The sequence below is a fragment of the Oryctolagus cuniculus genome, chromosome 15, assembly GCF_051225735.1.
Source record: "Oryctolagus cuniculus isolate XC-2025 breed Fujian yellow rabbit chromosome 15, ASM5122573v1, whole genome shotgun sequence".
Lineage (NCBI taxonomy): Eukaryota > Metazoa > Chordata > Mammalia > Lagomorpha > Leporidae > Oryctolagus > Oryctolagus cuniculus.
Window position 1 is genome coordinate 25,898,299 of NC_142881.1, and position 26,890 is coordinate 25,925,188.

Here is a 26,890-nt window from a genome sequence, read left to right on the forward strand (position 1 = left end):
ACAAGTAGAATGTCCAAAAATTTTAGACAATCCAGAAGAATATCTAGTTGCTATGAGGTACTACGTAGTAAATTACAAAAAATGTAGACATTTATCAAATTTTTGGTAAATCAAAGCACTTATGTGAAGTCATTTTAATAATGTAACAGTACTCGATTTACTCTTCCTCATTAAAGAATCTTAAAATAAACCTACTATTGTACTGAGACAAATCTTTGGAAATTTAAAACCTATTCTTCCAGCAAGACTTCTGTAATTCTGTATATAGGCATAATTAAATATAAAGGATTTTTCTGAAAGAAATTGAAAGTCAAACATTTTGAAAAATATTTGGGGAACAATTTTTTATAAGGTTCTGGAAAACAGAATGTAAGTATGATAAAAACTATTCATTGATAACTAAATTTCATTATTTTCTGAGCAATTTTGAGTTTGAACTCATGCAAGTAATCAATAATGCCACATTGCACAAAATGTTCCTTACCACTTCAAATTACAAGACAGCAAAAGGAGCATATTCAAAATAAGAGTACTATTAACATTTCAAATTATCTATTTTCTAACCTATATTAGCCTAGATATTCAACATAAGTTAATGAAATTTTCTATAACATTACTAATTCCATTTCCAACTCTGGAAGGACTCAGTGACAACTATTCCTGAACAGCCAGTACTGTTTTCTTCAGCAGCAGTGGACAGGGACACGGACGTTTAACCACAGGAGCCAGAAAGAAAGAATACTTTGAAAAACAAAACAAGGGGCCAGCGCTGTGGCACACTAGGTTAATCCTCCACCTGGAGCACCAGCATCCCAAATGGGCGCCGGTTCTATTCCCGGCTGCTCCTCTTCCAGTCCAGCTCTCTGCTGTGGCCCGGGAAGGCAGTAGAGAATGGCCCAAATTACATTACAAAGCAAGGAAAATCTAGCAATGAGAGAACAAGTTCTAAAACCAGCTACTACATTTTGTTTCTTTCAAAGCACTAAATTTAATTATTAACAAAATGGGACATGGAGCAGGCATTTGGAACAGCCAGTTAAGTCACCACCCTCAATAGCCAGATCTCATACTTTAGTGTATGGGTTTGAGTCCTGGCTCCACTTTCAATTCTAGTTTCCTGCTAATGTGTACCCCAGTGGGTAATGACCTGAGTACCTGGGTACCTGCCACCCATTTGGGAAACAGAATGAGATCCAGGCTCTTAGTTTAGTCTGGCCCAGCCTTGGTACTTGGGTATTTGGGGAGTAAACCAGCAGATGGCAGATCTCTCTCTTTCCCTTTTCACTCCCTCTCTCTCCGTGGTGTGTGTGTGTGTGTGTGTTTCCTCCAAATACTTTGTTTTCAAAATGATACAAAGGTATAAAACTTTACCATCATTTCTTGCTCAAAGCGCCGGAAAATTTGTTCCCGTTGTTGCTGCAATTTGCCATTAAGCTGTTGTTGGGCTCTTTGCTCTTCTTTTTGAAGAAATCTTAATTCCCGAAGTTCCTGACGTCTGCAAAAATTCAAGGGCAATGACAGAGAGGGAGATCATATCTCTAACACTTTTTGAAAGCTTAGAAGAATAGTTTTTGTTAAATGGATAACACAAGAACAATCCAAAATTAGTCAAGAAATTACCCTCGTTTCTCAATTATTCAGACTTTGCAAAAACAGTAAAGAAGTCAGAAACCAGTTTCAATTACGTTGTTTGTCTACTCACCTAAGAAATCTCAATTCTTCAGTTTTGGAATCACTATCTGTAACTATCTTTGACGTTGTTACACTCACTTCTACACCATCAACAATAAATTTGCGTGTTTTCTTCAATGTTTTCTTTTGTCTTCTTGTTTCCTAAGTGAGATTTTATTTTAGTTAGGCTTTATATAAGCAATAGTGAAGGAAGAAAATATTCCCTTTGTTAAACAAAAATTAAAAAGCACACAGACTATATATTAAGTATGCATATAAAGCAGCAAGAGTCACCTATGGAACCACTGTATCATCTTAAATCTCATCTGACTATTTACGGCTTTATATGAAATAAAATTTTTAAGTGGAAGTGGGGTGCATTTGGTACAGCTATCAGGTCACCACTTACAGACAGCAACATCATACACAGGGATGCCTGAATTCAAGTCCCGGCTACACTCCCGCTAATGCACACTCTGGGAGGCACCAGTTCATGGCTCAGGTACTTGAGAGCCCGCCCACCACATGGGAGACCTGGTTTGAGTTCATGGCTCCTGGCTTGAGGCTGATTCAAATCAGGCTGTTGTGAGCATTTGGGGAGCAAATCAGTGACTGAGAGATCTCTGCTGGCCTCTCTCTCTCCCTCTGCAATTATGTATTTAGTTATTTATTTTAATTATTTATTATTTAAAAGGCAGAGTTACAGAGAGAAAGGGAGAGACAGAGAGAGAGAGCTTCCATCTGCTGGTTCACTCCCTAATTGGCTGGAATGGTAGGAGCTAGGCTGATCTGAAGCCAGAAGTCAGGAGCTTCCTCTGGGTCTCCCACAAGGGGACAGTGTTCCAAGTACTTGGGCTATCCTTTGCTGTTTTCCCAGGCACATTAGCAGCAGCTGGGACTTGAACTGGTACCCATATGAGATTCTGGCATCACAGGTGGCAGCCTAACCTGCTAAACCACAACACCGGCCCCTCAAATTATATTTTAGAAAGTTTTAAGTGACACTACGCATTTTGATAATGTACACGTATAACTTTTACAGTACCACTTCATAATTAGGCACAACTGAAACGACTAATTAGTCTAACTTTTAGATGTTAAATAGCTTTTCTTCACGTTTTCACTTTGTAAGTTCTCAGATACATTTACTTTTTTTCTTAGGGTATCTGAGTCAAGAGGTATAAGAATACCTGGGAATCTGATTTTTGAAAAGGCACTTAGGGAATTTTGAAACCCTGCTAGGACCAGGAATCAGAATCTATTCAATCAGTAACAATACTATCAACAGTCCTCCTCCATTTCAGAGGAAAAAATAACACCTCTACTGTACCCGCAAAAGCACCAGATCTGCCTACTAGCTGTTGCTTTAAATTTCTTATCAAAACCAAAATCTTTGGGGCAGCATTGTGGCATAGTGGATAAAGTCACCGCCTGCATGCCAGCATCTCATACAGGTTCTGGTTCAAGTCCAACCTGCTCCACTTCCAATCCAACTCCTTGCTAATGGCCTGATGAAAGCATCGGAAGATGGCCCAAGTGTTTGGGTCCCTGCACTCAAGTGGGAGACACAGATGAAGCTCCAAGCTCCTGGCTTCAGCCTGACACAGACCTGGCCTTTGCTGCTATTTGGGGAGAGAACCAGTGGATGGATGGAAGATAATCTCTCTCTTTCTCTCCCTCCCAACCCATAACGCTTTAAAAAAAAAAAAAAAAAAAAGGTTTTTATTTATTTGAAAGGCAGAAAGAGAGAGAGAGAGAAATACCTTCAATCTGCTGCAACACTCCCCTAAGCCAGAGCTGTGCCAGGCCAAAGTCAGGATCCCAGAGCCCAGTGCTGCTTCCGATTCTCCCAAGTGGTTTCAGGGGCCTAAGCATTTAGGTCATATTCCATTGCTTTCCCAAGCACATTAGCAGGGTGCTGGGTTGGAAGTGGAGCAGTTGTAACTCGAACCAGTGCCAATATGGGAATGCCAGCACCGAAGGTGGCAGCTTAAGCCACTACACCACAATGTCAGCACCATGTAACTCTTTCAACATAAATAGCTAAATATTTAAAAAAATTTTTAAAAGACCAAAATCTTTTATTATTCAACTAGTACCCAAAAGCCTTTAAACTCAAATAAAAATAACAAGAGTACAGCACCCCTACAATTACATTTTGGTAAACAGAGTGTTGAGAACACATAAATACTTGATTTTGATATGGGCGAAAGGGTCACAAAGCAGAAGGGGGCAGGTGTTTGGCTCTGGTTAAGTAGCAGCTTGAGAGGCTCTCATATCCCATATCAGAATGAGTGCCTGAGTTCAAGTTCCAGCTACTCTGCTTCCAACCCAGTTTCCTGCTCAGGTACACCTGGAGAGGCAGCAGGTGATGGCTCAAGTACTTCAGTCTTTGTCATCCATAAGAGAGACCCAGACTAAGTCTAAGCACCTGACTTCAGCCTGTCCTAGCCCTAGCTGCTGAGGGCATTTAGGGAGTGAACCATAAGATGAAAGAGCTCTCTTGGTCTCGGTCTCTCTCTCTGCCTTTTCAAATAAATAAAAATTGTTGCTTTAAAAAAAAAAAAAAAGAAAGAAAGAAAGAAAGCACTTGGAACACAAAAGTAAAATCTGAAAACACTAAACTCAAAATGCAATAGAATTTTTTTAGATTTATTTATTTGAGAGGCAGAGCGGCAGAGGCAGAGGCAAAGGCAGGGTGGGGAGGTAGGGAGAGGTCTTTCATCCTCTGGTTTATTCCCCAAATGGCTTCAATGGCTGGAGCTGGGCCAATCCAAAACCAGGAGCTTCTTCCAGGTCTCCCATGTGAGTGCAGGGGCCCAAGGATATGCCAACTTCTACTGCTTTCCCAGGCCATAGCAGAGAGCTGGATCAGAAGTGGAACAGTGGGGACTCGAACCAGTGCCCATATGGGATGCCGACACTGCAGGCGGTGGCTTTACCAGCTATGCCACAGCACCAGCCTCAAAATGCACAGGAATTTTAAAATCTGACTTCATCTTTCAGTCACGTTTCCACAAGCTCTCACTGTACTATCCTCAGGGATCCTGTATCCTCCTGCTCCTCTCCCTAGTCTGTGTACTATATGGTGTCCTATCCAGATCTACCTCCCCTTCACCTCCAATCTTCACATTTCTTTAGCCCCTACTAAAGTATCCACAATTAATAGCTCCTTAGCTCTCACAGAAGTATTTGTAGAGTTGACTAGTCAGTCAGTGAATGAATTTCAGATTAAGCAAAGTAAACTGAAAAAAGCAAATGCAGACAACGTATGCAATAATTTGGGGTAGACAGGCTGATTATCAGTCACATTATCAGTCACATCGCCCAGAGTCTCTAAGAAATCATTTCTAAAGAGCAGTCCATAGCTCACCTGTATCAGGATTCCAATAGATCTTTGATTATAAACCATGTTTAAGGTGACCCACCCAAAATTTACGAATAGCTCTCTATGGTAACTTCTAAGCACATTAAGATTTCAGAATTGTACTCAAAAGCTCCTAGTGTTCTAGGTTTCAGGTTTTTTTTTTTTTTCCTATAACTCATGACAGTTGCAAAGGCTGTGACTAAGTAAGCACAAGTAGTCATCTTCATAAGCCAATACTAATTCAAGGACTGTTTACACCCTAACACACTTGTTAAGATTTATTTTACTTATTTGAAAGAGTTAGAGAGAGAGGTAGAGACAAAGAGAAAGGTCTTCCATCTGCTGGTTCACTCCCCAAATGGCTGCAATGGCTGGAGCTGAGCTGATCTGAAGTCATGAGCCAGCAGCTTCTTCAGGGTCTGTCTCCCACTTGGGTGCAAGGGCTCAAAGACTTAGGCCATCCTTCACTGCTTTCCCAGTCACATTAGTAGGGAGCTGGATCTGAAGTGGAGCAGCCGGGACTCAAACCAGTGCTCATATGGGATGCCAGCATTGCAGGCCAGGGCTTTAACCCACTGTACCACAGCGCTGCCTCCAACACACTTTTTAACAGAGATTCTTGGGGTGGATGTTGTTATACAGCAGATTAATTCGCTGCTTGAGACACCTATACTCCATATCCAAGAGCCTCTCTGAGTCCTGGTTATTCTGCTTCTGATCTAGCTTTCTGCTAGTGCATACTGGAATGCAGCACATAATGACTCAAGTAGTTGGACCTCTGCCACACATGTAGGAGATCCAGATGAGTTCCAGGCTCCTGGCTTCAGTCTGGCCCAGCCCTAGCTGCCACAAGCATTTTGAGAGTCAACCAACAAGTAGCAAGATTTTTTTCTCTCTCCTCCTCTGTCACTCTGCCTTTCAAGTAGATGAAGAAAAACACTTTTTTAAAAAAGAAAATTTTGGCTGGCGCTGCAGCTCACTAGGCTAATCCTTTGCCTGCGGCGCCAGCACCCCGGGTTCTAGTTCCAGTTGGGGTGCCAGGTACTAGTCCCGGTTGCTCCTCTTCCAGTCCAGCTCTCTGCTGTGGCCCGGGAGGGCAGCGGAGGATGGCCCAAGTGCTTGGGTCCTGCACCTGCATGGGAGACCAGGAGGAAGCACCTGGCTCCTGGCTCTGGATCAGCGTAGTGCCAGCTGTGGCAGCCATTTGGAGGGTGAACCAACAGAAGGAAGACCTTTCTCTCTAACTCTGCTTGTCAAAAAAAAAAAAAAAATTAATGAGATCATTCTATCAATTTCTCAATTCCTTCATAATTATGAATCCTTGCTAAAATAACACCTAGAGGGCCGGTGTTGTAGCATCATGGGTAAAGCTGCCATCTGCAATGCTCACATCCCATATAGGTGCCAGTTCGAGTCCTGGCTGCTCCACTTCCATTCCAGCTCCCTGATAATGCATCTGGGAAAGCACCAGAAGATGGCCAAAGCGCTTAGACCCCTGCACCTACATGAAAGAATCAGAAAAAGCTCCTGGCTCCTTCTTAGCTTCGAACCAGCCCAGCTGAAGCCATTCATTTGGAGAATGAACCAGCAGATGGAAAATCGAACTCTCTCTGTAAACTCTGCCTTTCAAATAAATAAATCTTTTAAAAATTTATACTTAGTTATGCACAATCTAAAAACCATAAATTGCGCTAAGCAACTAGACTGCACTGTTTATCTGTATCAGGTTTACAAAAAATTACAATCCAGAACCTCCTTCCTAGGTTTTTTTATACTTCATCTTAGCCAAAAGGCTGAGAAGCAATCCTAGGTTCTTTTTAATTGACTGCCTTTATAGGCCAAAAGAATTCATAGTGTTAAAATAACACTGATGGGACTGGCATTGTTTAGTGGATAAAACTGCTGCCTGCAACACCAGCATCCCACACGGGTACCAACTAGTGTCCTGGCTGCTCCACTTCGGATCCAACTCCCTGCTAATGGCCTGGAAAAAGCAGTGAACACCGACCAAGTGTTTGAGCCCCTGCAAACCGCATTAAGACCCCAGATGAAGCTCCTAGCTTCAGCCTGGTCCGGCCCGGGCTGGTGCAGTCATTTGGGGAGTTAACCAGCAGATGGAAGATCTGTCTCTCAGTAACTTTCAAACAAATAAATCCTTAAAAAAAAATACAATGATTTAATTCCACTTCATTTTCCTAACATCAGTTTCACAGAAATTCCAAATTATCAAAATGACAAAGAAATCCCCAAACAAGGACCCAAGGACACTTACTTGTAAAGATATTGATCCACTGTCTTTAGTTTTACTTAGGAAGCTAGAGATGGATAAATTCAAGTCAATGCTGCTATTATCAGCAGTGGACCCAGTGCCTGAATCAGTATCATTTTCCTTTTGATTCTCTGATTCTGGTGGCAGCATGCCTTCAGGTTTTGGTAAAGCACCTATTTCTCCTTTAGTTTCTGCTTCTTCAGAGTTGATGTTAATACTGGGTATTGGAACAGACACAGGTTCACTGGGTTGAGAGGCTACAGTAGTAACCTGAGGTTCTGTTTTACTTGGCATTTCACATGGGATTTCTTTTTTTTCTGTGTCTATCTGAGTAGTGGCTATGGGAGCATCCTGAGTTTCACTTTCCAAAGCCTTTTGGTCGGCATCAGTCGCTGCACTTGTGACCTCTATTTCTTCAGCACTACTTGATCCAGTAAGTTCCTCTAATTCATTTGTTCCTGGTTCCTCATTGGTCTCCGATGTGTTTTCTGAACTTTTGCTTAATTGTTCCTCATTTTTGCCTTCTTTAGATTTTTGATCTAGCTCATTAATTTCAACTGTATCTTTAACAGGAATTTCCTCAGCACCTCCAGCCTCAGAGCCCTCCGTGAGCTTATTAATTAATTTCTGACCAACTTCAACCACTTCTTCCAGACCATGACTCTGAGCTTGCTCAGCGCTGTTTTCAGCTGCCTTCTGAGCAACATCTACTGCCTCAGTTGTTCCTACGACATTGCTTATGTCACTGATTACACTGTTTTGAGTGTTGTCATCTTTTGCCAGTTTCTCCTGAGTATCTTCCTTCATAAGCCCAATTTCCTTATCAACTGACTGATCATCCATCTCTTTTTCTCCAGTTTCTTGAGAAACTAAATCCACTGTTTGAATAGTAGTATCTTGAATTTCTTCAGATTTTACAAGTTTACTTTCAAATATCTGTTGCTTGTCCTGATGATCCTTTCCTTCCTCAGGATTGTATTCAGTGTTTGTTCCTAAAGTTATCATTATATTATTCTCTTTTCCTTCAGCGACTGAATTAATATCCACAGTTTCTTGGTCTTCTGCCTCATGTAAATTTTCAAGTTTGGGTCTCTTCTCCTCTCTCCCATTCTCCTTGAGAATCGCTGTTCTATCATGGAGGTCAGTGAGAGCTTCTAAATGAGCATTAACATGTTCATTAACACTCTCCATAGCCTTTTCAGGTTCAGTGGTTGTGGAGTTTTCATTAACAATTTTGCTGCTGAATTTATCTTCAGAAATTTTGTGTTCTGTTTTCTCTGAGACAGATTCCAAAATACAAGCATTTTGTGAAAGTTTATCTTCTTCAGAGCTGGCAATACTAAGGTCAGAGGAGGCACGCTTACTTGCAGGTATTGGCTAAAAAAAAATTTTATACATTTTTAGTGTTAAAGCATGATGTTGCAATGGTGACCAAAACAACATTAACATATATGATTTAATGTCTTCATTCAGGGGGCCAGCATTGTGGTGTAGTAGGTTAGGCCTCCACCTGCAACACTGGCACCCCATATGGGTGCCACTTCAAGACTCGACTGCTCTACTTCCAATCCAGCTCCCTGATGGTGCACTGGGGAAAGCAGCAGAAGATGGCCCAAGTCCTTCAGCCCCTATACCCACATGGGAGAACCAGAAAAAGCTCTAGACTCCTGGCTTCAGGGAGGCCCAGCCCTGGCCATTGCAGCCATTTGGGAGGTAAACCAGTGGATGAAAGATTTCTCTCTTTTTCTAATTATGCTTTTCAAATAAAAAAAAATTTTTTTTAAAATCTTTATTCAGTAAAAGTTGCTTAATTCATAAAAATTAAAGAATTGATTATTCCTCACCTAAAAATATAACAAAAATGTATAGTATGGAGCAACAATGCTATTCATCTTAAGTTCTAAAATTAAGAGTTTTATACTGCCACTCACAAGCTAATTCTTAAATATGGGTACAACCACACTGCAAAACCCAACTCTAAATATGAACTAAGTGAGAATTTTCTTTCTAAGTACTGACCAGAGAATTTTCTGTTTCCTCATCATCATCATCCTCTTTGCCATCTTCAACTTCTTCTGTTACTTCAGCCTTGGCCTCTGCAATCAATTCTCGGATGGGTTTGTTGGAATCAACAGTAACAAATGGATGCTGTTGATTATTATAAAAAGTTTACTCAGTGACAACTGAAACACTGCTTATAAAATAAGTTTCAAACACATAAAACACACATTCTGTGGTGAAAATAAATACACATGAGTAGGAAAAATATAAAAAACTTCAGGGGCCAGCGTTGTGATATACCAGGTGAAGCTGCCACCTGCGACACTGGCACCCCATATGGGCACCAGTTGTGTCCCAGCTGCTCCACTTCCAAACCAGCTCCCTCCTAATGGCCTGGGAAGCCAGCAAAAGATGGCCCAAGAGGTTGGGCCCTTACCATGCACATGGAAGACCCAAAGAAGCTCTTGGTTCCTGGCTTTCACCTGGCCAGGCCCTGGATGTTGCAGCCATTGAGGTGTAAACAAGGGGATGGAAGCACTCACTATCTCTCTCTAACTCTGCCCTTCAAATAAATAAGTAAATCTTAAATAACTTCAGACAACATCACATCTGGAAAGGGGAGGAAGGAGATGGGGCAAAAGCAGGCACTGCCTGCAACTGATATGTGTATTTTTTTTATGAATCTGAAGTAAATTTACCAAAAATGGTAAGACTACTTGTAGACAGACAATAAGCAGACATATTTTCTGTATGTTATAAAATTTTACAATTAGAAATCTACATTAAAATTTGAAGTTTCAAATTAGTACATTATTAGTTCTTAAAAAGTAACTATAAAAATCCTTTCAAAGCCACAATCAAAATATCACAAAAAGCTTTCCACTGTTAAGTGTCTACAAATATTTTTTAAAGCATGGTTTTATATTCTAAGAAGAGATTTTATTCCTCTCCATGTATACAACACTTAAGTGTCTTCACAGACTAGACTTCAAATCTGTCAGTAATGAAATAATAACAGTTATATAAGGCATAGACTTGTTGCACACAGCTATGCAATTTTTCATGTATTTTCCCCCAGATAAAAAGATTAATTGACAACACTATAATGCAGGAGTTACTGAACAACTCAGCCCAACAGTGATAGCCTCAGGATTTGTCATTCTATTTGTCTATCTGTAATATTGTTTGACAAATTCAATATTACCAATAAAATTAAACTGTTTACAAACCAGAATTTATACAAACATCATTTTCTAAAAATAAAAAACATTTACCATAAAAGACTAAAAATTAGTTCATGACCCCTGCTCCTTATTTTCTAGTAACTACAGACATAGAGAAGCAAATAACAAAATGAACACAATTAAACTGATTCAAAAAATCACAAAAGTGGACTGGCGTTGTGATACAGTGGATAAAGCCACCACCTGCAACACAGGTATCCCAAATGGGCACAGGTTCAAGTCCAGGATGCTCCACTTCCATTTCAGCTCCCTGCTAATGTGCCTGTGAAAGCAGCAGAGGATAGCCCAAGAGTTTGGGCCCCTGCACGCACGTAGGAGACCTGAGGAAGATCCTGGCTCCGGTTCAGCTCAGCTCTAGCCGTTATGACCATTTTGGGAGTGAACCAGCAGATAGAAGACCTTTCTCTCTGTCTTTCTCTCTTTCTCTGTAACTCTCTCTCAAATAAAAAATAAATAAAAATCTTAAAAAAAAAAAAAACACACACAAAAGGAATGAATTACAAGCTAAATTCCTGTTAGTAATGGCAACACATTCCTAAAGAAAATGTTAAGTGCTACCATGGTGTTTGACTTCCCATAGGAAAATTCAAACAGAGTCCACTAAATGAATCCAAAAATGTGTTAAGAGGCCGGTGCTGTGGCGCAGTGGGCTAAGCCTCTGCCTGCAGTGCTGAAATCTCACATGGGTGCTGGTTCACATACCGGTGCACCTCTTCCTATCCAGCTCTCTGCTATGGCCTGGGAAAGCAGTGGAAGATGGCCCAAGTGGTTGGGCCCCTGCACCTGCATGGGAGACCCAGAAGAGGCTCCTGGCTCCTGGTTTCGAATCGGCTCAGCTCCGGCCATTGCAGCCATCTGGAGAGTGAACCAGCAGATGGAAGACCTTTCTCTGTCTGTAACTACCTCTCAAATAAATAAATCAAATCTTTAAAAATAAAATAAAATAAAATAAAATGCTGTTAAAATGATTGTATAATTTCTTGCTGTTATACTATTCTTATCTTACCTGTAGAAGCTGAGATGTATTCCACCTAGCATCCACATTCTTTTCCAAGCATTTTTTAAGAAAGTCCTTAAAATCTGAAGACCTTCAAAATAAATTTTAATGACAACATTCTATTCCTTGTTATTAAAATCAAACAAAACTCCTTGATTAAGTTATAATATGTAAGTGTATTGGCATAAAAAACAAGTTAATGAGAATATTAAGATTTTATACAACTTACTCATCTGTAAATACATACTACACATATGTAAGCAGGTACAGTCCCTGAGATAGAACCATTTATTCACAAGTATATCAAAATCATAAAAATTCTATTTTTACTAAATTCCACCACAATATATTAGCCACAAATACACTTCATTACAGTAAAGGAAATATTTTTTCATACAGAACTCAGATTACTCGTATTTTCAAATATATGGGAAAAGTTAGTTATAACCATATGGTCCCCATGTGTTGACAATAATACACCAAACTTCAGTTTTCTAATTTATACAGATTTTGCACCATGTACTAAAATTTAAATACCCCTAGAAAACTGGAAGAATAAAATAAGTGTTGCTTTTTTAAAAAATATATCTTTTTATTTATTTGAGAAGTAGAGCTACAGAGAGAGAGAGGAAGAGACAGAGAGAAAGGTCTTCCATATGCTGGTTCACTCCCCAAATGGCCACAACGGCCAGAGCTGGACCAGGAGCCAGGAGCTTCTTTCAGGTTTCCCACATGGGTTCAGGGCCCCAAGCACTGGGGCCACCTTCCACTGCTTTCCCAGATTAAGGGCAGAGAGCTAGAACAGAAGCCGAGACACAAACTCCAGCGCTCATATGGGATGCTGGTGCCAGAGGAGGAGGCTTAGCCTACTGTGCCACAGCACTGGCTCCCACGCATTGCTTCTTAAAAAGCTTTGTTTAGGGGCCAGCAATGTGGTACAAGCAGGGTTAAGCTGCTGCCACTTGAGATTTCAGTATTCCCTAGTGAAGTGCCAGTGAGGTCCCAGCTGCTATGCCTTCAATCAGCTCCCCTCATGTGCCTGAGAAGACTGAAGATTGCCCAAGTACTTGGGTACCTGCCACTGATTTGGGAGATCCAGATGGAGTTCCTGGCTTTGGCCTGATCCAGCCCTGGCTGCTGTGCCCACTTGGAGAGTAAACCAGCAGGCAGAAAAATTTCTCTCACTCTCTCTCTCCTACCCTCTTCTGTTGCTTTGCCTTTCAAATAAATAAATGCTAAAAATAAATAAATAAAAGGTTTTTTTAGACTAGTTTACCATCTCGATGGCTGTGCCAATGTAGGAGGCTCCGATTTTGCAATTTTTAGCAGCACTCTCATTGGATTTAATTCATGATGAGGTGGTTCTATCTCAGCCATTTCTATTAAAGTGATGCCCAGGGACCAGACATCAGCTTTGTAGTCATAGGGTCTGTCCTTAGATGTTTCACACATGACTACTTCAGGAGCCATCCTATAAAGACAGAGAATTGAAAATTATTTAACTTAATAAGTTACTATAAAACACATAGTATAATGAATTATGTGGACAAAATTAATAAGTAATAATTGCTGACATTACTGTGAATTCATAAAACTGAATACATACCAATATGGTGTGCCAATAAAAGAGTCTCTTCTTTGAATTGTCCTTGTGTTTTTAGCTGATACTCCAAAATCCGCTTGAAATAAGTAATTATAAAAAAGCATTAATGATAGTTAAGCATAGTTCACGGTACTGTAGGAGCATTACAAAAGCATTTTAAGTCTTAAATAAGCACAATAGAAAAAGAAAGGACTGCTCTACTACCGAAATCTTGACCACCCTCTCTACCACCTTCCAAAAAACTGTTAAAGATCTCACCAGCAATTTTTTTAGTATCACCATTTTTATAAATCTGCAGATGACAAATTTTCAGAATTGAAAAAAAAAATAGTGACTTTAAAATAGACCAGTCTATCCACTTCAAAACAAATGCCAAGTAGTGCTACATGTTGCAATTAAGTTAACATTTTTTCTATTGGGTGAAAACAAATTATACCAAAGTTATCTTTATGGTGGCATATGGCTTGCCAATTTCCTATACAATAACAATACAAAGTAAAATATTAAGAACTTTGTCTTCAGATTTAAATTATAAAGAACAGCAACAACATCATAGTTTTATCAGTTGTTAACATCACATTTTTATTTTTTTCTTTCTTTATTTATTTGAAAAGCAGAGAGCGGCCAGCAACATGGCACAGTAGTTAAGCTGCTACCTGCTACACCAGCATCCCATGTGAGCACTGATTAGAGTCCCAGCTGCTTCACTTCCAATCCAGCTCCTTGCTAACAAACTAGGAAAGCAACACAAAACGGAACAAGTATGTGGGTTCCTGTCACCCATGTGGAAGAACCAGATAGAATTCTAGGCTCCTGGCTTCTAGCAGACCCAACCCTGGCCGTTGTGGCCATTCAGAGAGTGAACCAACGGAAGGAAGATCTCATTCTCTCTGTCTCTTCCTCTCTTTATAACTCTGCCTTTCAAACAAATAAATCTTTTTTAAAAAGAAAAGAAAGACAAAGACAGACAAGCAGAGATCTCATATCTGCCAGTTCATTCTACAAATGCTCATAAATTCAGGGCCTGTTAAAGCCAGGAACCCAATCCCAGTTTCCCACATGGGTGGCAGAGACCCAAAGACTTCACCCATCATCTTCTGCTTCCAGAGGTACAGAGTGGCAGGAAGCTGGAACTGTAAACAGAGCCAGAACTCAAACCCAGGCACTCCAATACAGAATGCAAGTGTCCCGAACAACACCAAACACCCACCTCAACCCCTACTTTTATTTATCTGAAAGCGCAACAGACAGAAAAGATAAAAGGAGAAAGATCTTCCATCTCCTGGTTCACTCCCCAAATTCCCACAACTCAAGCTGAACCAGGCAGAAGCCAGGAGCTCCTTCCAGGTCTCCCATGTGGGTGGCAGGGACTCAGGACTTGTTCCATTATCCGCTGCCTCCCAGGCGAATTGGTAGAAAGCTGGATCTGAGGCAGAGGTGGGACTTGATACCAAGCTTTTTTTTTTTTTTTTTTTTTTTTTGACAGGCAGAGTGGATAGTGAGAGAGACAGAGAGAAAGGTCTTCCTTTTGCCGTTGGTTCACCCTTCAATGGCCGCCACAGCTGGTGAGCTGTGGCCGGCGCACCGCGCTGATCTGAAGGCCAGGTGCTTCTCTTGGTCTCCCATGGGGTGCAGGGCCCAAGGACTTGGGCCATCCTCCACTGCATTCCCGGGCCACAGCAGAGAGCTGGCCTGGAAGAGGGGCAACCGGGACAGAATCCGGTGCCCTGACCGGGACTAGAACCCGGTGTGCCGGCGCCACAAGGCGGAAGATAAGCCTTTTGAGCCCCAAGCATTTTGACGTGGATGTGGGCACCCCAACCAGCATCCTACCCTGCTACACTAGAATATCTGCCCCTCTCCCCACACACACACACACACACACACACACACACCTGGTAGGCTCTGAGCTCAGATAACCATTAGAAAAACAAGTCATTATCATGAAGTTAAATAAAAAGAATAAAGTATTTTTTTCTTTTTCTATACAGACTATACTTTTAAGTAATTATTTAAGTACTGTCCTATAAAATTACTAATTCTATAATAAATGAAAACAAATAATTGGAGATTACACCAAAATTATTGAAGATAATGAATGTAAACACAATGACAGAATTCATTTTGTAGCCTCAATCAAAGAAGTTATCTAGGTGTTACACATTATTAAAAAAGCAGAAAGCAGATACTGTATGCCATGCAATGAAACAAAGCAAAGCCACCTATGGTACCAAAGGATCATCTATTTGTATGTGCAAATATAAAACTAACTCATTTCCAATCTAAAGAGCATAGAGAAACAGAGAGCCAGCCAGAGAAAAGGAGTGAGCTCCCAACTGCTGGTTCACTCCATAAACGCCTGCAATGTCTAGGGTGGCAGAGACTCAATTACTTGAGCTATCACCACTGTTTCCCAGGGTGTGTATTAGCAGGAAGCTGGAGTCAAGGCTGCAGCTAGTCATCTAACCCAGGTACTCTGATGTGGAACACCAGCATCTTACAAACAGCATCTTAGCCTCTAGGCTAGACATTCGCCCCATGTATTCTTTTCAAACTGAAGGTTACTTTTTCAGTTCCGCCAAATTATCATATCAGTAAAATATAGGACAAAACTAAACATAGGAGGAAAAACCCCACTGGACATGAATTTTGGAAATAAAGATAAAACTGACTTTGCATGTTTACACGCTATATATTACATTCTAAAGTAAAATATCCATAAGCATTGTCTATATACAAAAATGTAAAACATTTTTTTTTTTTTTTTTTTTTTTTTGACAGGCAGAGTGGACAGTGAGAGAGAGAGACAGAGAGAAAGGTCTTCCTTTGCCGTTGGTTCACCCTCCAATGGCCGCCGCGGCCGGCGCGCTGCGGCCGGCGCACCGCGCTGATCCGATGGCAGGAGCCAGGAGCCAGGTGCTTTTCCTGGTCTCCCATGGGGTGCAGGGCCCAAGCACCTGGGCCATCCTCCACTGCACTCCCTGGCCACAGCAGAGGGCTGGCCTGGAAGAGGGGCAACCGGGACAGAATCCGGCGCCCCGACCGGGACTAGAACCCGGTGTGCCGGCGCCGCTAGGCGGAGGATTAGCCTATTGAGCCGCGGCGCCGGCCCAAAAATGTAAAACATTTTAACCAGTCTTCAAAAAGCTTGACACTTTTTATTTATTTATTTATTTATTTATTTGAAAGTCAGAATTGCACAGAGAGAGGGACAGACAGAGAGAAAGAGACATCTTCCATCCCTCTGGTTCACTTCCTAAATGGCCACAATGGCCAGGGCTGAGAAAGGCTGAAGCCAGGAGGCAGAAGCTTCATCTGGGCCTCCCACATGGGTGCAGGAACCCAAGCACTTGGACCATCTTCCACTACTTTCCCAGACACATCGTCAGGGAGCTGATCTGGAAGTAGAGCTGCTGGACTCAAACCAGTGTTCATATGGCACGCTGGCAGAGCAGGAGGCATCTTAACCTACTGTGCCACAGCACCGGCCCCCAAATGTTTTCATTTTGAAAATGGAAACCCATCCTTTCTTATCTTCCTTTTATAGTGTCTTTAGGGGCCAGTGCTGCGACGTAGCAGGTAAAGTTGCTGCCTACAGTGCCAGCAGCCCAAGTGTGAGCCAGTTCGAGTCCCGGCTGCTGCTCCACTTCCCATCCAGCTCCCTACTATGGCCTGAGAAAGCAGTGGAGGATGGCCCATGTTCTTGGGCTCTTGCACCCATGTGGGAGTCCCAGAATAAACTCCTGGCTCCTGGCTTCAAATAGGGGCAGCTCTACCCATTTCAGCCACCAGGAGAGTGAACCAGCAGATAGAAGACACCCCCCTCACCCGCCTCTGCCTTTCAAATAAATAAATAAATAAATATTTTGTAAAAAAAAAAACTAAAGTATCTTTAGATTAGGTGTCTATAAGTTAATGACTATTAATCTAAGCTGTGCTTTAAAAACTTGGATGGACAGGAAAATGCAAATCAAAACCACAATGAGGGGGGGAAAAAAACAACCACAATGAGGTATCACCTCACCTCTGTCAGAATGGCTAAAAGCCACAGCAAAGAAAAAAACAAATTCAGGCAAGGGAGAGTATGTGGAGAAAGGGGAACTCTTATACAACTGCTGGTGGAAATATAAATTAGTACAGCCACTATAGAAAACAGAGTGGCGATTTCTTTAAAAATCAGAAATAGACTTGTCATATGATCCAGCAATCCCATTATTGTGATTTTATAAGAGATACCTGCACCATCATGTTTACAGAAGTACTGTTCATAATAGTCAAAACAGGGAATCAACCAAGGTGTCCATCATCCAATGAATGGATAAATGTGTGTGTATATATATGTGAATATATACACACACAGACATCCACACATATATATATATATACACACATTATTCAGCTATAAAAAAGAATGAAATTCTATCATTTGCATCAAAATGGATGCAAGTGGAAGGCATCACGTTGCATGAAATAAGTCAGACACAGAAAGCAAATACTGCATGCTCTCCCTTACATATAAGAGCTAAAATTAAAAAAAGAAATCAAGGAAGGAAGGAATAAATGCCAGTATGTATCAGTATTGCTGTGAATATAGTCCTGTCAAACTTTGTTTTATATCTTTGTCAAACCAATAGTTTAGAATGATATACTACTATAGGGGACAGCGCAGTGGGTTGGAGCCCTGGCCTGCAGCACTGGCATCCCATATGGGTGCAAGCTGGAGTCCTGGCTTCTCCACTTCTGATCCAGCTCCCTGCTGGTGCACCTGGGAAGGCAGCGGAGGATGGCCCAAGTCCTTGGGCCCCTGCACCCACGTGGGAGACCCCGAGGAGGCTCTTAGCTCCTGGTTCCAGATCAGCTCAGCTCCAGCCATTGCAGCCATTTGGGGAATGAACAAGCAGATGGAGGACTTTCATCTCTTTCTCTCTCCCTGTCTCTCTCTGACTGTAACTCTCTAACTCTTCTTTCAAATAAAATAAGTAAATAAATCTTTAAAAACAAATAAAAATTATATACTACTATAGTTTTAATGATGCATGATTATTTTAAAATTTACTGTATATGAGTGAAAGACACCTATTTGATTATTATTTTATAGCCCTTATATATATATATATATTCCTGCTAAACCACAGAGAGTTTTTTTGTTTTTTGTTTTTTACTATTTACTTGTTCAACTCTTTATTTAGCAGAACATTAAATCTTTGACTATAATGTAAATTAAAAATGTTACCTCAAAAATTAAGGCAGAAAGAAAGTGAATGGAACAGAAGAAAGAGAAACAGCCAGACAGAGGGAAGGAAGGAGGGAAGGAAGAAGAAAAAGGAGGAAAATAAGACTCATTATAATCTCAGAATTGTATCTATAACTACATTGAATCTGCTCTCTTTGTACTAATATCACATTAGCATGAGAACTGTGTGATTAGGCATTTGCTATGACCCTGAGAAATACAACATATTAATAAATTCCTTCAAAAAATATGAAACAGGTATGCTGAAGAAAGGCTGAATAAAATGATTGCGGGAATGACAAAAGATAAATTACATGAAAAAAAAAGCTATCCCATTTAAAAAATGAAAAAAAATGAAATACTTGGGTGTAATAATTCTCCATGTTTCACACATTTGAGTAGTATTAAAACATTAAACACATTGATACAGGGCAAAATTTCAGAGCATAAATCAAATGTTTTAAATGAATAACTTACCTAATTTAATATCCCCATCTAAAGTAAAAAGTATGTTGCCAGCTTTTAGATCTCTGTGGATGATTTTATTATCGTGTAAGTAGTTCAATGCCTCCAAAGTCTGTTTGCAAACAACTTGTATTTGGGACTCAGTTAATGGTCTCTCAAGTTCTACAAGGAGAAGGTAAACAAATATGCATTTTTATACAGAAAAACATATCAGCAGTCTATTTACCTTTCTGTATGTACCATTACTCAAGGATCACATAGAGTGAATTTATTTAGAAGAACTAAATATCTTCAAAGGCTTCTTTCCTGACATAGAATATTTAATGTTTCATTTTAGAATTTTATTAAAATTATTCAATATAAAAATACAATTAAGTTGAATGTTTAATTTACTGAACTTCACTCAACAATCACATAAGCATATAAATATATGGAATTCTTTTATTTTTATTAAATATAATGTAAGATACAAACATAAAGAAACAAAAAGGTATTTACCAAGCATCACAGCATCTACTGCTCCACCTGCACAAAATTCAATGAGGATCTGCATGCAAATAAAAAAGCATGTGTCTAAAACTATATTGAGTTTCAGTAGTTTTTTCTTCAATTTAGCAAAAAAGATACAATAGCTATCAAATAACACAGATTATGGAAATAATATCGTGTTTAACATTAAAACTTTTATGTCCAAGGAGCTACAAGTCTTAAATGATACACATTTGAGATAGCACAAAGAGAACACATCATGGAAGTATGTGCATTTTTAGTTAATGACCATTTTTAACATTTCTGATTCTTTAAAATTACCAGACACAAAATTTCTATTCAGTACAATATTATATGTCCATTCTGTGATCATTGATTTTATTGCTCTCATTGTTAAACTATCGTGATGTAAGTGATCAAATATATTTTTATTAATAGGAATAAATCCTGAAATACATAGAGACTTATTTTAACAAAAAAGAAAAAAATACACACACACACAAGCTTCGAACCTTTGCCCAATTATCACTCACCTGTCCACCCCAGCAAGATAGAATAACACCATGTACCTTTCCCTCTTAATCTTTATCATGGGTGTAATTGTGTATTTATTCTAATTCTCTAATTAACATCTATAGTATCTTCCACTAAAATATGCCTTATAGTTGTTCAGCTTTTTTTTTTTTTTTTTTGCAATAGCCTTGACTAAAGATCTTAACCATTTATTAAACTGTCTAGGAGTTCATTTTCATTATAATCTTTGGAAATATTCTGCTAGACCCCTGAACTATTTCAGAAGGTATCACCCTATGAATAACGTCACATAATTTTTTAAAGTAACATTTAAACAAGTTGTGTAGCTCCCTGCATTTTTTCCTCTAAGCATTTTATTTGTCACAAGTGATTGTCAACTAGCAATTACTTTCAAATTCATTACATTATTTGAAATGTAATTTGGTAGGTGGATCCTTATCCATTCTATATGTAAGTAAACACTCACAAAGGTAAAGTAATTTATCCAAGCTCCTAACTGGCAATTCTAGAGTGAAAAAATATATGCTTTTGATTTCCAGTCAAGTATTCCTTATACTTCTTAACTCTCTCTCCTAACACTATGCTTCTTCCTTCAACCAGAAAATTTAAAACTCCATTTTAAAGAGCCCTCTGATTAAACTAGGTTGAGACAAAGTAATTAATTATAATGAATATTAACATTTTATTTCTGTATATATTTGTGCCTGTTTCTAAATATGAAGAAAATTTATACATATAGATTTAGCTACTATATCTACCATCATTCACTAAAGTTCAGACTGACCATATATTACAAACAGAATGGAATATTATAAATGATTTCTAGAAAAACAAAGTTTAAATGCTTAGATTTTAATCAAACAATGATATATAATTTCATATTTTAGGAAAATATAGTTAACCAAATTCCTCCATCTGGATCCAATAACAATTATACTAAAAATGATACAACTTGAAACAAATTGGAACATCTGTTGCAGCTAAATGTAATCACATTGTAATAACTTTCTCATCAGCAGAACAACTCTTATTCAAGTAACTTAAGTAACTAAATAGAAAAGGTAACAGATAAAACAGACCTTTCACAACCTCTTTAAGACAATGAACACATTTTGGCTACTCCTAAAGATCAACAGAAAATACTCACCCAAAGATTGTTTTCATAATAGAATGCATCCAGAAGTTTGACTATATTTGGGTGGTCACAAGATGCTAGTATATCAATCTCAACCATATAATCTTCAAGTTCTTCTTCAGACTTGGTGTCAATCACCTTTGCAGCAGCTAAAACATTAGTCTCTTTATTCTGGGCCTAAAACAAAAGAATCACATTTAAAACACAGGCTTTTTTAAAATTTAATTTTTGGGGCCAGCATTATGTCATAGCAGGTAAAGATGCCAACTGTGATGCCAGCATCTCATACAGGTGCTGGTTCATTTCCTACGCTCCATTTCCAATCCAGCTCCCAGCTAATGGCCTGGGAAAAGCAGCAGAAGATGGCCCAAGTGTTTGGATCCCATGCTCATGGGAGACCCAGATGAAGCTCCTGGCTCCTGGCTTCTGCCTGACCCAGCCAAGGCAGTTCTGCCATCTGGGAGGAAGCTGGTGAATAGAAGATTGATTTCTCTCTCTCTCTAATTCTTTCAAATAAATAAATAAATAGTTAAAAGTAAATTTTTTATTTTTTAAATAGATTATTTTTTAGTTTCAGACGTACAACAAAACTGACCAAAGTGTAAGAGTTCCCAATACATCTTATGCCCACACATGCATAGCCTCCCCCACTATCAATGAGGGGTACATCTGTTATAACTGAGGAACCTACATTACATTAACACAACATTATCACAAGACATCCACAATGTACATTAGGACTCACTCTTGGTGCTTATGTTATATGATTTCAACAAATGGATAATGACACGTATCCACGCCTGTAATATTTTACAGCAGTTTCATTGTCCTAAAAATCCAGTGTTTTTACACATTCACCTCTTCCCTCTCCCTACTAACTCCTGGCAACCACTGATCTTTTGCCTGGCTCCATAGTTTTGCCTTTTCCAAAATGTTGGAATCACATAATATGGAGATTTTTCTTCCACTTACTAAAGTACAGTTAAGTTTCCTTCATGTTTTTTCATGGCTTCATAACTCTTTTTAATACTAAATAATATTCTATCATCTAGATATAACAGTTTATCCATTCACCCACTAAAGAACATGCTGGCTGCTTCCAAGTTTTAGCAATTATGAAAAGTTGCTATAAACATGCATCTCAGGCTTCTGGGTGGACACAAATTTTCAACTGATTTAGATAAATACCAAGGAGTAAAACTGCTGAGTTGTATGGGAAAGTACGTTTTGTTTTTGATATAAGACAGTGGCAGGGCCAGCATCATGGTATAGCAAGTTAAGCCCCTGCCTGTGATGCCAGCCTCCCATGTGGGCATGAGTTCAAGAACTGGCTGCTCTACTTCTGATCCAGCTCCCTGCTAGTACACCTGGGAAAGTAGCAGAAGATGGCCCAACTATTTAGGCCCCTGCACTCATGTGGGATACCTGGGAGAAGCTCCTGGCTCCCAACTTCAGCCTGGCCCAGCCCCTACTGTTGCAGCCATCTGGGGAGTGAACCAGTGGATGGAAGCGCTCTCTTGCTTGCTCTCGAACTCGCTCGCTCTCTCCTCCTCTTTCTATAACTCTGCCTTTCAAATAAATAAAAAATAAATCTTTAAAGGAAAAAAAAAACAAAGTGGCAAGTTGTCTTTCAAAGTAGTAGTACATTTTGCATATACACCAGCAACAAATAACAATTTCTGTTGCTTCACATCCTCACTAGCATCTGGTATTATCAGTAACAATTTTCACCTGTTTAACAGGTATGTAGTGGTATCTCATTTCGATCTGCAATTCCCTAATGACATACAACACTGAGCATCCCTGCATATACTTATTATTTGCCATCTGTGCAGCTACCTTAGTGAGGAATCTGTTCAACTATTTCACTTGGTTTTTAATTGGGTTGTTTGTTTTCTAACTGTCAAGTTTTAAGAATTCCTTGTATATTCTGGTTAACACTCCTTTATAACACACATGGTTTGCAAATATTTTTTCCCAGTCGGTACCTTCTCTTCTTATTCTCAACAAACCACTTTTAAAAGACACCTTAAACACAAATAATAACTAATGCATACTATACTCTGTGCAAAATGCCTTACATGCACAGAGGACAGCATTTGAAATCACAGACTGCAGTAGGTTAGATGGCTAGCATTCAAATTCTTTGTCACTTAGTAACTGTGTTAGATTCCTCATCAGTGAAACTTACCTATACCTCCACACAGTTGTGAGAATTAACATTTTTCAAGTGAAAAAATGCATTCAGTATTAAATTATTAAATACATATAAACTCTTAATACATTAAAATATTTAATGTATTAATGTCTGGCATATACAGTAAGAATTCAAAAACATTAGTCATAATTGTTACCATTATTTAATCCTCACATCAAATCCATGATGTATTATTATCCTTACTTGAAAGATATAAATAGAAGTTAAAAGGCTCCCCCAGGACATGTAACTAGTTAAGAGGTAAAATCATAACTCGTTAATCATTACCCTTGAAAGGTATTGCCAAGATTAAACTTTGACATAAGGATTTCCTCCAGGGGCCGGCACTGTGGAGCAATAAGTTAATCCTCCACCTGCGGCGCCAGCATCCCATTTGAGATCAGGTTCTAGTCCCAGCTGCTCTTCTTCCAATCCAGTTCTCTGTTATAGCCTAGGAAAGCAGCAGCAGATGGCCCAAGCACTTGGGGCCCTGCACCCACACAGGAGACCCGGAAGAAGCTCCTGGCTCCTGGCTCCTGGCTTCGGATCGGCTCAGCTCTGGTCACTGTGGCCATTTGGGGAATGAGCCAGCGGATGTCTCTTCCTCTCACTATTTGTAACCCTACCTCTCAAATAAATACGTAAAATCTTAAAAAAAAAAAAAAAAAAAAAAAGATTACCTCCAGCTACTCCAGCTAAAGACACTTGAAAAACAGCAGATACAAAAAGAGCACTCTATTTTTCCCCCTTTTCTTTTTTAGAACAGAAGTCCCATACAAAAGGTACCAGGAGGAAAATAAAACAAACAAGTATTCTTTGATGGAGAGTCACATCTGAAAAAATTCTGTTCAAACAGACTTGTTAAAATAATGCTTATCTTTCTTCAGTCTCTATACATAATAAAACTAGTTTTCCACAACTGCCTCTTTGTTCAACCTAATACAAAAGCAAGCAGGTTTTGCCATCTACTTTAGATCCTCATTTCCTTATGAGCACCCGGTTACCACACAAAACTGTTATCGAGGACAGGCATTTGACACATCAGTTGAGTTGACAGTTAAGACACCTGCATCCTGGAGCTACCATTGTGACACAGAGACTGAGCAACAGTGTTCACCTGCAATGCCAATATCACATACGGGTGTAGGTTTCATTCCCAGCTGCTTCACTTCTGATCCAGCTCCCTACTAATACACCTGGAAAGCAGCTGAAGACACCCCAAATTCTTGGGCACCTGCACCCGTATGTGGGAGACCCAGAAGAAGCTCCTGACTCCAGCCTGGCCCAGCCCTGGTCATTGTGGAAATTTGGGGTGGAACCAGCGGATGGAAGGCCTTTCTGTCTATCCCTCTCTCTGTAATTCTGGCTTTCAAATAAATCTTTTCTAAAAAGATGATGGTATCTGCAGTCTTATGTGGTGCCTGAATTTGAATCCTGCTCCAGATCTAATTCCAGCTTCTTGCTAATGCAGACTCAGAAAGAAGCAGGTGATGGCTCAAACAGTTCGGTCCCTGCCCTCTACATGGGAGACAGGACTGGATTCTTGGGTCCTGGCTTTGATCTAGCTCAGCTCCAGCCACTGTAGGCATTTGGGCAGTGGACTGACAGACAAAAGGGAGTACATGAGCAAGTTCATGTTCTCTCTCTGCCTTTCCAAAACAAGAAAACAAACAAACTTTACTAAGCTTTTCTCCTGCTGTTACATCAGTTTAATTCTCGAGCCCAAACAGAACCCTAAGAGGATGAAGACCGTTTTGCCTCCCTTACACCCTTTACCAGTCTCCTTATGTTTCCATTAGTTTAGTTATTTTTCCTTGCTCTTCGTACTTTGTTTTCCTTTTTATTGCTTTTGCTTTTCAGGCCCTTTTGACTCTCTATACTTTTCCTAACATTTGAATTTTTTTTTTTTTTTTGACAGGCAGAGTTAAACAGTGAGACAGAGCGAGCAACAGAGAAAAAGGTTTTCCTTCCGCTGGTTCACCCCGCAATGGCCGCTCCTGCCGGCGCGCTGCGGCTGGCGCACCGCGGTGATCCGAAGCCAGGAGCCAGGTGCTTCTCCTGGTCTCCCATGGGGTGCAGGGCCCAAGCACTTGGGCCATCCTCCACTGCCTTCCCAGGCCACAACAGAGAGCTGGACTGGAACAGCAACAACCGGGACAGACCCCGGTGCCCCAACAGGGCCTAGAACCTGGGGTGCCGGCACTGCAGGCAGAGGATTAGCCAAGTGAGCTGTGGCGCTGGCAATGAATTTTTTAAATACATATTATCTTTAAAGAAACAGTAAAGTACTAAAAAAAAAAAAAAAAGTACATGGGAGCCTTCTCAGATCTGTTATCTAACCTTTAAGATAATGACATGAATAAACAAGTCAGATACCAACTTCTCTATGGGAAATTTCTTAAGTAAGTAATTGCTAAATTTTAACTTTCTTTGGGAAAAATAAAAGGTAAAAAGAAATACTGGCTGGCACCGTGGCTCAATAGGCTAATCCTCTGCCTTGCAGCGCCAGCACACCGGGTTCTAGTCCCAGTCAGGGAGCCGGATTCTGTCCCGGTTGCCCCTCTTCCAGGCCAGCTCTCTGTTATGGCCCGGGAGTGCAGCGGAGGATGGCCCAAGTGCTTGGGCCCTGCACCCCATGGGAGACCAGGAGAAGCACCTGGCTCCTGCCTTCAGATCAGCGCAATGTGCCGGCCGCAGCGGCCATTGGAGGGTGACCCGACGGCAAAGGAAGACCTTTCTCTCTGTTTCTCTCTCTCACTGTCCACTCTGCCTGTCAAAAAAAAAAAGAAAAAAGAAAAAAAAAAGCAATACTAATATTTAGAGTACAGAGAATATGTTTTAGATAAAAAAAAGATTTTTTTTAGACTTATCTGAAAGGCAGAGTTACAGAGAGAGGGAGAGACAGAGATCTTCCATCCGCTAGTTCACTCCCCAAATGGCTGCAGTGGCCAAGGCTGTACCAGGCCTAAGAAAGGAGCCAGGAGCTGCATATTGTTCTTTCAAGGGGTCTTCCAAGCACGTGAGCCATCTTCCACTGTATTTCCCAAGCCATTAACAGGGAGCTGGATTGGAAGTGGAGCAGCTGAGACTCAAACCAGCACCAATATGGGATGTCAATGTCACGGGTGACAGCTTAACCCACCTATGCCACAATACCTGCTCCAAAAAGATAATTTTATTCTGGTCACCCAAACTCTATAGAAGAGTGCTCTAATTTATCACATTTCATCAAATCTGGATGCCTTCTATCACTCTATTCCACTAAGAATGGAAAAACTCCTAGATGGTTTTTTTTAGATTCCCAAAGAGACATTTTAAACATAAATTGTTATTGTTATCTATTATTCTTGTACATACAAGAAAACTGAATACTTCATATTTAAGTGCAATTCTTCTGAATCATTTTTTGATCCAAAGCTATCTAAATGCTTATGTTTTTCCACACCATATTGTCTTTTTCTTTTTCTTTTTTTTTTTTTTTTTGACAGGCAGAGTGGACAGTGAGAGAGAGAGACAGAGAGAAAGGTCTTCCTTTGCCGTTGGTTCACCCTCCAATGGCCGCTGCGGCCGGCACACTGCAGCTGGCGCACCGCGCTGATCCTATGGCAGGAGCCAGGTACTTCTCCTGGTCTCCCATGGGGTGCAGGGCCCAAGCACTTGGGCCATCCTCTGCTGCACTCCCGGG

The 26,890-nt window shown here is 40.2% G+C and overlaps 1 protein-coding gene across 2 annotated transcripts in view; it reads right to left on the reverse strand.

The window, feature by feature from the left end:
• The window catches only part of SLK (STE20 like kinase), an 85,571-nt gene that overhangs the window by 25,363 nt on the left and 33,318 nt on the right, over positions 1-26,890 (reverse strand). For both annotated transcript variants that reach the window (XM_002718722.6, XM_002718721.6), the window contains exons 2-11: positions 21,021-21,185; positions 19,349-19,397; positions 18,863-19,012; positions 13,156-13,228; positions 12,826-13,020; positions 11,559-11,640; positions 9,327-9,455; positions 7,311-8,684; positions 1,703-1,833; positions 1,372-1,495 (exon numbers count right to left, since the gene is read on the reverse strand). In XM_002718722.6, the coding sequence (XP_002718768.2) occupies positions 1,372-1,495; positions 1,703-1,833; positions 7,311-8,684; positions 9,327-9,455; positions 11,559-11,640; positions 12,826-13,020; positions 13,156-13,228; positions 18,863-19,012; positions 19,349-19,397; positions 21,021-21,185 (2,472 nt within the window). The remainder of the gene's footprint in view (positions 1-1,371; positions 1,496-1,702; positions 1,834-7,310; positions 8,685-9,326; positions 9,456-11,558; positions 11,641-12,825; positions 13,021-13,155; positions 13,229-18,862; positions 19,013-19,348; positions 19,398-21,020; positions 21,186-26,890) is intronic.